This window comes from Chenopodium album, chromosome 24, assembly GCF_948465745.1.
Source record: "Chenopodium album chromosome 24, dcCheAlbu1.1, whole genome shotgun sequence".
In the NCBI taxonomy this organism is placed as follows: domain Eukaryota; kingdom Viridiplantae; phylum Streptophyta; class Magnoliopsida; order Caryophyllales; family Amaranthaceae; genus Chenopodium; species Chenopodium album.
In genome coordinates, this window is record NC_137857.1 from 15964715 (window position 1) to 15975517 (window position 10803).

The 10803-nt window shown below is 37.7% G+C and overlaps 1 protein-coding gene across 2 annotated transcripts; it reads right to left on the reverse strand.

The window, feature by feature from the left end:
- Positions 1-1458: 1458 nt before the first annotated feature.
- Positions 1459-6458, reverse strand: LOC145610362 (UV-B-induced protein At3g17800, chloroplastic-like). 2 transcript variants are annotated; one of them, XM_081665699.1, is made up of 4 exons: positions 6305-6458; positions 6076-6199; positions 2652-2944; positions 1459-2561 (listed from the first exon to the last, which is right to left on the reverse strand). In XM_081665699.1, exons 2-4 carry the CDS (start codon positions 6178-6180, stop codon positions 1724-1726), a joined length of 1236 nt encoding a protein of 411 aa, XP_081521825.1. In that variant the 5' UTR covers positions 6181-6199; positions 6305-6458; the 3' UTR covers positions 1459-1723. The 2 variants fall into 2 exon arrangements, with proteins under 2 accessions (XP_081521825.1, XP_081521826.1); XM_081665700.1 differs by having other exon boundaries at positions 6076-6209; positions 6305-6453.
- Positions 6459-10803: the final 4345 nt, after the last annotated feature.

Genomic DNA, 10803 nt, shown 5'->3' on the forward strand with positions numbered 1-10803 from the left:
TGGGATACAAAGGTAGATGCATGTTGAAAAGCAAATGACTAAAATTTTAAACGGTTAATACCAAACAAAAAGATGTACTTTTTTTTATTTGGTTATTTTTAACACAAAATAGGACGATATATATATATATATTAGACGATTATCCTTACATTGAAAATATTACAATGAAAAGTGATGAAGGTAATCCCAGAACAACGATCCAAGTACCAAACACTAGAGTCCAAAATAAAAGACAAGGGGTAATTAAACATATTATACAAAAGTTTTCAAAAAAAAAAAAAACATATTATACAAAAGAACCCTTCCACAGCAGCTACTAAGAGACGTATAACAATAGGAGAAAGGGTAGGAAGATTAAGCATCAGGAGTAGCCTCTGCAGGCTCCAACTCCCCTTCATATAAAACCTTCACACAGTCAGGAGGAGTGAAGTAGCTTCTATGACCAATGGACATATCGTTTCCTAGACCTGGCAATCTTGACCCAGACCCGATGACCCGACCCGAATGACCCGACCCATGACCCGAAATCAGGGACCCGAAATTGACCCAAAACCCAAATCAACCCGACCCGACCCATACCCGACCCGAAGTGGAACTGACCCGACATTGACCCGAAATGACCCAACCCAAAACGACCCGACCATAGATGATCCGACCCGAAGTTGACACGAGACCCGAAACGACCCGACCCGAAGTTGACCCGAGACCCGAAGTTGACCCGACCTTTAACTTGAATTAATTGACCCAAATAGACTCGAAACCCAAAGTGACCCGAACTAAAATTATCTTATACTTGAAATGACCAAAATTTATTTAAGCTAAAGACTTGACCTTAGCAAACCGAAATAGAAAAAAACCGCAATCAAATTGACTTAATTTTTTTTTTTATTAATTTGTAATGTGTAACATTGTAAGTAATTTACATATTTTGAACATTACTTTTCTCGATTACTTCGGCCTTTTATCTCTATAAGTTATTAAAAATTCGTAAAAAGATTGAAAGTTGGACCCGAAAATTGGCCCGACCCGAAAATTGAATCGACCCGAACTCGACCCGAATTGTTGACCCGATACCCGACCCGATTATCAGTCGACCCGAAATCAACACGAAACCCGAAATGACCCGACTCAACCCGATAACCTTTTGACCCGACCCGAACTGACCTGACCCATACTCGACCCAAATGACCCATTTGCCAGGTCTATCGTTTCCCACCTCAGCAAGAGCATGAGCAATGACATTAAGGTGCCTTCGAATATGAAAAAGCTCAAACTCCTCAAATCTTTTGATGCTAGTAGCTATGTCATTCATTGTTTATTTAGTTCTCTTTGTATGCCATTTTTTATTATTTAACTTCGTTTGTAAAACCATAGCTTCGTTTATTGGTCATATAATAATATTAATATGTCAAACAAAAACTTTAAATCAAATCAAATAAAAAATATTCAGATCAGATATGTGTACCACATTTGTGGCGAAAGGCTATCAAATCCCAATTAGGCAATTTATCCCCAAGAAAGACATATAATGTATTGTGTGTCACTCCATATAATCTTAACCGTATCTCCACATCATTACTTTAAATTTCACCCAATAATACAAAGACCAAAGACAAGGAAAACCACAAATCCACAAATCTATGTACAAACACTAGTCACATAGGGCAAGTTAGTAGAGAACAAGTCTTAAAAAACCTAGGGCAGAAGGCTGCCCATGGAGGACCTAGTTAAGGACAAAACGGTGCCTTGAATCAACATAACTCTCAACATCCCACAAAAACGACCCAAAAGTTACAGCCTCCAGAATAAGTCTTCTTAGACCACCAAATCCAATCTTGATGAACTCCTCACTAGATGAATCTATAGTTCCCTGAGGTGTCATGGCTATCTCTGGCTTCCCAAACAAAGCTACAGTGTGTTTTTCAATAATTGAAACAGCCTCCTTGGATCGAATAGTGGCATATCTTGCAAGTGTTTCTGCATCAAATGCCATGACATAGCTTCTTAGACGGGAGGGTTTTTTCCCTTGGTCAAATCCCCCAAGACCAATACCACCAGCCCAAGATGAAACTTCAGGATGCAATTGCGCCTGATCATGATGGAATGAAGCAGAGTCCTCAACATCCATGTGTACCCCATTTTCCATTGAAACTTCATTTTGTCTTCCATCTATCTGCTCAGGAAGGATCTTCATGGCCTTTTCTAGCTGAAACCTCTGGTCTATGCGCTTGAGAAAGTAACCAAACATCACTGACGCTGCATATACCTGCCCAACTTTGAGCTTGCTGATCTGTGCTACTGAGCTTGAATCTTCCAACCGGTTACCAAGTATAAGAGCGAGATGATGCTGGATCATCTCATACGCTTCAGGAGAGTGCACTTCTTTTAGCTTCCCATCTGGACTAGGCCACACATCCACACGACCTGAAGGATCAGCTGAAGATGGAGTTATAGAGGGGATCAGTGAAATATTAGCATCCACGAATTTTTGTACCACTAAAGTGTATAAAATCTCTTCCAAAGCTTTTTTCCTTTCATTCGCCTTAACCTCTGCTATCCTCCTGATCACAATATTGATAAGATGATAGATATAAGTGCTACATGAACTGAAAGTCATCTACGACATATATGGATTAGATTTAACCACTAACCTGTATAGTACAAGATCAGTGCTTGAAGCAGATGGCTCTTCCTTCTGTTTTTCGGCTTCACAATCAGTCTGCAACTGCTCAAGTTGCTGGTCAACTGCAGCAGGGACAAGGTGTGGATGGCTGACTAAAATTTGGGACAGAAACTGCCCAACTGGAGACTCTAGCTGAAGGGGAGCGATGGGTCCAGTAGAGTCAAAAGAATTGGAAGAATTAGATGCTCGAACTACAAGAGCCTTTCTGTTCCTAGAGGACAATTTTCCAACCCCGAGCTTTACATGATATGGAGAGGTAGACTGCAAGAGGTCAACTATTAGTATCTTAATATTCTTTTACAGAGAAAGGACACTCCAAAAGAAGAACTAAATGCACAAAAGAGCACAAGCAACACAGTAAGTTGTAGTTCGGAAACAAAAATTGTTGACTTATTTGAAATCTAATCTCAAAAATATAACCCATAAGGCCCTGCCCTTAACCGGTGTGCCCTATGCAACCGCACAGGGCCCATAAATTGGGTATGGCCTCATGTCTAAAAATGCATTTAAGTAAATAACATATCACATGAATATTGTTTATATGTGGCGTGGTTCAGTGGTGTTGTGCACAGCCGCAAACAGAGCATAGCTGGATACGCCGTTGCTTGGAACTTTTTAATGACTATTTATGTTTCCTTCTTTATTATCATCCTAATATATACATGTACTTTGTATAAAATTACTCCTATTTTGATACTTTTTTTATTAATTTAATGCAGTTTTCTTATAAAAATACTCCTATCGTGTTCACGTAGCCAACCCAACTTGGCTTTAATTGATTGACAGAATTTAAAGCAGTTTTCTTATTGGATTTTGTTTTTCTCATCCAAGTTTTCCCTATAGCACACTTTTTATAGTTAGTTTTCAAAAATGAGTAACCAAAGATTTCTAAATATCTAGCAATAATGATTTTTATAGTTATTCTCTTCTTTGAGTTATTTCCCTTTACAAATTCAATCATTTAGGCATACACCACTTTTCCATCCTTGCCAATGACACTCATCATGTCTTGATATCTGAAGCTTCACGCCTTCACCCCTTTGTTCCTCCTCTTCCCTTTTTTTTTCCCCTTATTTGATTTCAAGGAGACCAGAAGACTAGAAATTAAAACTTCAAAGATATGTGGTACGGTTAAGGCTAAACAACTATAGGGAAATGTTGAAAATTGTAATTGTAGAAAACTAGAAACCCATGTGACTAAACAATTTACTCTAACTCTCCCCAGATAACCCCCCCCCCCCCCCACCCCCCTTTCTTATAGCTAAAGATTTATTATCACTGCAAATTTAGAAAAAAAAAAAAAGATAAAAAAAATATTTATCAAATTGAACTGTATTTTTATATTCTCTCCGTTCCCAGAATTCAACTTACTTATTATAGACTATTATTTATGAAAAAATTGTTCATCAATCAATTTAAGTCTTAATCCTATAAGTGGGGTCGACTACATAAACCAAAAGTAATTATTCCATGTAGATATCAACAAAAATCTTCCTCCTCCATCCCATATCCATGCGAATAATCTCATTTCTAATTCTATCTCTTAGAGTGTTCCCGCACATCCAACTTAATGCGTATTTCCGTAACCACCATCTTTTTAATGTGCTACTTCTTATAAGCCCAACATTATATACCATAGAGCAACACTGGTCTTACGGTCGTCCTACAGAATTTTCCATCAATTGTAAGCGAATGCTTCGGTCACATAACACTCCTGTGGCCGCTCTCCACTTAATACACCCCGACTTAATCCAATGGGCCACGACTTGATCAATGTCATCATTTTTTTGGATGATCGACCAAAAATATTTAAAACATTCACCTATGGTCAAGTCTTTTCCATCCAAACTCACCACATCATCGCTTGTCCCCCTCTAAATACCTCCTTTAAAATATGGTCAAGATATATAAAAATTGCTTCCGGTACATCTTTTCAATTCTAATTGATGTCATTGACACTCTCACTCAAATTATTTGCTGGTTTGCCCTTAATGCAGATACGAAAAAAGTATACGCAATCGGAAAAAGCAACATCCAAGACCAAAAAGTGTACTAGAGTAATAGAGTATGAAGCCTACTCTTACCTAAGGGGGTTTAGGGGACCCATGTGGCCAGATGTAAGCAAAGCCTTGCATTTACAACACACCAATAACAATGTGCGGTATCAATGATGATAAAAGTAAAAGATTTCATTTTACTCCCATAGGACTTTCCCGCCCCACATACCTATATGCTGATTTTTCGAAACTAGTTCATAAAGTAGCCTTTATATGGTCTTTAATCTCACCCCTAACATACCTAGTTCATTTCTTGGTGTTCCCAATATAGTAATGTATTCTACCATTCTAGACATCCATGCTATAAATATGAGTCATTATTAGGTTCTCATTCTAAATAAAAAGTCCCATTATAACAACTTCCAAATTAAACATAAATATCTTGAGTTTCTAAACTACAGAATGATTCTTAATTATCTTGACTGATTAATATTGTAAAGGGCAACAAGTTTTAAATATTAATTTTACCAACATAAAGAACTTCCTTCTTGGATATGCTAGTACAATAAGGGGCCTCAAATTTCAAAAGTTTAAACTCTAACAACCAAAAGGAAAAGATTGCAATAAAACCTTTCCTTTGGCTAGAACTCTCCATTACTCTTGTCTCACAAACAAGACAAAAGATACAACTCACTACCTCCAATTCCTAATTGATTGTCAAACGCGGTCATAGTGCCCCTAATTCCTAAATGATTGCCAAACGTGGTCATAGTGCCCCTAATTCCAAAATGAATGCGGATGGCGGTCATAGTGCCCCTAATTCCTAAATGATTGCCAAACGTGGTCATAGTGCCCCTAATTCCAAAATGAATGCGGAACGCGGTCATAGTGCCCCTAATTCCTAAATGATTGCCAAACGTGGTCATAGTGCCCCTAATTCCAAATGAATGCGGAACACGGTCATAGTGCCCCTAATTCCTAAATGATTGCTAAACGTGGTCATAGTGCCCCTAATTCCAAAATGAATGCGGAACGCGGTCATAGTGCCAACAATCCTAATTCCTAATTCCTAATTAGTCGAACCTTGGACTATAAATGATGATACTGTATAAAGTTCTTAATTTCAGTCCTCGGTCAAAAGTCAAGTTAACAAACGCAAAACTTGCCTAGAAAAAGAAACTCCATAATATTGTATTATACTCACATCAAAACTCAATAAATCAATTTTAAATACTTGACAAAAATATAAAATAAAGTAAAAATCATCAACAAAAATGCACTTATATACAGAGAATCGAAGCTATAAGATAATCAAATACTAGAAATTAATTGTTTCAAAATAAAAAATTAAACAAAAAATACTGGAAATTAATTAGAAAATTGAGAAATTCCCACCTTACTTAACCGATAATTAGAGGCAAAACGAATAAAATTGCTCCCATTTGAAACTGCAGTTGAAGGTCTTAATGGCAATCGAAGAACAGTAGCAGCTGCTTCCATCTTTACTTGGGCTGTTATACTGCAAATTTCTAAAATTCATAAATCCATTTGAAGGAAATTAACAATAATAAATTATTGCAAAATTAACAAATCAAAAAACAATTGAAAAATTCTATTTGTTTACCTGAAAAACACGACGCAAAAGCAAACACGAAATTAGTAATAGTAATCAGTTTTGAAGATAATAATAAACGTAGAAATGAAAGAAAATGTGAGAGGTATTTTATAACATCGAGGGAAACGAGTTTGAAGAGGACAAGATTACCCCTGGAAGATTGATTGAAATTACGATGTTGACTGATTAAGTGTGTTTTTATTAGGGTACATTGGTAATTTTCATAGGGTGTGAAATAAGGAGAGAGGGGGTAATCTGGATGCTTCTAGGCCTATTGGAATAATTGTGATTGTAGAATGCCCACGCGTTACGATACTATGAAAATGAAGGGTTGTTTGACTTGTGTTTTGATTCTTGGAACCGGGGGTGACGGACGGGTGAGCGTAGAGCCGTGTTTGCTTATTTGTGTTGGGTTTTTTTGGTACTTACGCGTCAAATTTATCATCTGTGAATTAATATTATGCGGAATGCGGACATAATACGATTAGGGACAAGGAAAGTGGGGAGCCGCCAACAAGTTTTTAAGGAAATTGTAAACCATTCACGGATCATTTAAGGCCACCGCGATTAAGGGACAACGAAGACAACAATGATTGACCCGTGAAGGTTATACCCCATTCATAATCCATGGGATTACTAACTCCATATCATTCGGAACAACGGAAGGAGGATCGGGGATGATGGTAAGAAGTGAGTCATGGAGTCACACTCGCCCGTATTGGCCTCTACTCGATTTTTATTGTGAAAAGTATTCCTGCGATCTCAAAGGCATGCAAATAAAATATTCAATTCGCTCCAAACTATTATTATGCTAAATTGGTTGAATATTAATGCAACACAATTCTAAAATATTTGTGACCAATTTAATTAACAACAAGATTAAAAAGGAACCAAACCGGTTGTCCAAATTATCTTATTAGGCGTGACTTTCAATTACATATTTTCTTTAAACATGCAATATGGTGATCATAATAACAATAGAATAAACATTAATATTGGAAGCAATTTTACAATAATAACGTTAGTCAAACCAAATAATAATCCTAATCACAATATTAGCAATAAGAAATAATAATAAGAGTAATTAAGTGATTAATTACTCACTTTCTGCGTTTCCTTGAATTGCTACATCATGAATAAATTGTTAATAACTTCAATCAAAATATAAATCAAATGGAAATTAAATTAAATAAAAAGTAGAGTTGATTTGGTCCAAACCCTCAGTTAATTATACCTTTCACGCCTTGGTTTTAAGTATAGAATTTCGGGTGTTGTATGGACTCTTTAGAGTGCTTAGGGGAAGTATTATGGAAGAGTAAGGAAGCTAGAAATCAGGTTAAACAGGGAGAAAAGAATGATTTTTGGTGTAGAGAGAGAGAGGGAGTGAGTGATTTTTGGTGCCCCGAATTGCAGAAAGGAGGGGGTATTTATAGAGGAAAATGAGCAGCTAGAGGGAACGCACGGAACCTTAAAATGATAAAAATAAAAAAAAGGTTGCCGCGACACGTAAGCAGTATGCCGCGACACGACAAAATCTGGCGTGACATGGGATAGGTTAGTGTGACGCCGGGAAGAAACAACCTAAAAGATAAAACCCGAGCAGGTACGGACACGCGAAAAACACGAAAGCTTCCTGTGTCACGGTATGAGCACTGTAACACGGCAAACCATGCCGCGATGCGGAAAATTTCACCGTGGCGCGGCACATAATGCCGTGACACGGTGTACTTTTTTTCCATTTTTAGATCCAGATTTGTTAGCGCGTGTTGGACTCAATGACTTTGATGATGACACAATCTCACTAACTTACATACTAATAAAGGCTTGATTGTTTAAGTGTGTGATCAGTGAAAAGACTAGGAGAATTAAGTGTCGAGCAAAGATACCATGAGGAACAGGAAGGCCAGAAACAAAGCTATCCAAAAAGAAGAGTTCCCTCACAGGAACTGGCGCTTCAGAAATGAAGACTTGAGAAGAGAAGGTTCCCTCAGGAAACAGAAGCTTCAGAAAAGAAGCATCACCAGAGAAGAGAAGTTCCTTACAAGGAACAGATCGAAGCCTCGAAGTAGAAGCTTCATCAGAAAAACATGAAGACTAAATATTTTTTTATTTTTAGGATTTATGTAAGTTAAAGATATTTAGTTACACTCGAAAAAATTGTGTGGAATTGGTCTTAGAGAAAATAGTGTGCATTTTAGGAAAGTGGTTAAGTTGTTAAACGTTTAACTTTTTCTTAACCAAAAAGATTTTATTTCTTTTCTGATTTTCGAAAATATCTTTTACAAAATAAATTCTCCATGTTTTCCAAAACTTGCAGCCTACTCCCCCATGTTCTTCTTCTAGACATGGTCTTGCACATTGAGGAGTTCATGGTCCCTTAATTTTAGGGACATGATCTTCTTAGTGGGTTGGAGTAGTGGCGTAATGGTATTGCTACACAAAGAAGTTATTCAAGGCGTTTTATGCTCTATAAATAACTCTTAATTTCTGTTGAAAAATCTCACCCTTGCTCACATAAGTTTTAAGCTTTCAATCGAGTTAAGAGTCCATTTCCACATAAGTCAATTAGAGTGTTCTTAATGTTCTTATACTAGAGTTTTATTTCTTTCTTTCGAGTTGTAATTTGGGGAATGGGGAAGTTTGAGTGAACTTCTGTATTGTGAGAAAGAGAAGTGAGAAAGAGAAGAGAAAGAGCAGAGAGAAATGAGAAGAGAGAAAGAGAAGAGAAGGAGTAACAAGTTGGGTGACTTGTTCCTCGGGGCTTCAAGTTCGTTGAGGAACTTGAAGTAAGAGTCTTTAGTTTGTAATAGGATTTACTGCCCTATTCTAGTGAAGATTCTTTTCCTAAAATCCCAAGTGGTCGTGGTTTTTTTCCTTGATTAGGGCCAAGGAGTTTTCCACGTAAAAATCTCTCTTGCACTTTTGTTCCTTTAGTTTATCTTTCTGTTCCTTTAGCTTACTTAGTTTTAATTCCGCAAAAAGTTTGGCTAAACTCTCATACGACAATTCAACCCCCCCTTCTTGTAGTATTCATTGAAACAACAATTGGTATTAGAGCCTAACTTCTAAGAGAATCAGGAAGCCCTGAAGAAGAAAGCTCTTGGAGAAAATGAATACTCACGAAAAGCTCAAGGAAGGATACTCAACTCAGAGACCTCCTATGTTCAACGGCAAGTTCTATACCTACTGGAAAAACCGCATGGAGATCTTTATCAAGGCGGAGAACTACCAAGTCTGGAGGGTCATTGAAGTTGGTGATTTCGAAGTCACCAAGACAAACGCTCAGAATGAGGTAATCCCTAAACCCAAATCTGAATATGAGAAAGAGGATTTTGACAAGATGGAAATCAATGCTATGGCTGTGAAATTGCTCCATTGCGGGCTTGGACCTCATGAACACAATCGTGTTATGGGGTGCAAGAACGCTAAGGAAATCTGGGATTTGCTGCAGATTACTCATGAAGGAACCAATGAGGTTAAACGCTCAAAAATCGATCTACTTATGTCTAAGTATGAAAGATTTGAGATGCAACCTAAGGAAACCATCCAGGAGATGCTAACTCGTTTTACTAACATCATAAATGAGCTGGTTTCCCTTGGTAGACAGATTCCTACAGATGATCAGGTTCAGAAGGTTCTCAGAAGTCTTCCACAGGACGAGAGATGGAGAGCTAAGGTGACAGCCCTACAGGAAACTAAGGACTTCACCAAGTTCAACATCGAGCAACTTGTTGGCTCTCTCATGACTCATGAGTTACACCTTGGAGTCAACACTGAAACCATGAGGAACAAGGGGTTGGCTCTGAAAGCAGAGGAGGAGGAAGACTCAGAAGTGGACGAGGATGAGGCTGCCATGATTGTACGAAGGTTCAAAAGGATATTCAAGAAAGGCCGCACCTCAAGGAACTTTGGGCAAAGGAACTATAATGCCAAACCTGACTACAGCTGCCACAAGTGTGGATCCCTAGATCACTTTATCAGGGATTGTCCCCTCTGGGAAAATGATAAAGGAAAAGGAAAGGGTAAGGAGCAAGGAAAGGAAAAATTCAGCAAAGCAAACTTTCAAAAGTCAGATATGAGGAAAGCCATGATAGCAGCTTGGGGTGATTCTGACAGTGAAGAAGATGAGGATGACCAACCAGAAGAGGAGACAGCTAATCTGTGTCTGATGGCTAAATCAGATGATGAAAAGGCCTACCTTGAGGATCTCCACAAAGGGGTATTTCTTGATCCTAAACAGCTTAAAACTCTTTCTAAAGATGTCTTAATAGATTTGTGTCTAGAAGAAGAAGAATTCTTTAGAGATACGTGTGTGAAATTGAATAAGTGTGAGAAGGCTCTTAAAGTTTGCAAGGAACATGGCACTTAGTTGGAAACAACTTATGCCAAGTCCTAAAGCAAATTGCAAGTGCTGGATATTAAGTATAATCACATAAAAGAGATAGCTGATAGAATCAAGGATGAAAGTATTCTTCTGAATGTTGAATTAACTCAGTATAAGCTCATGA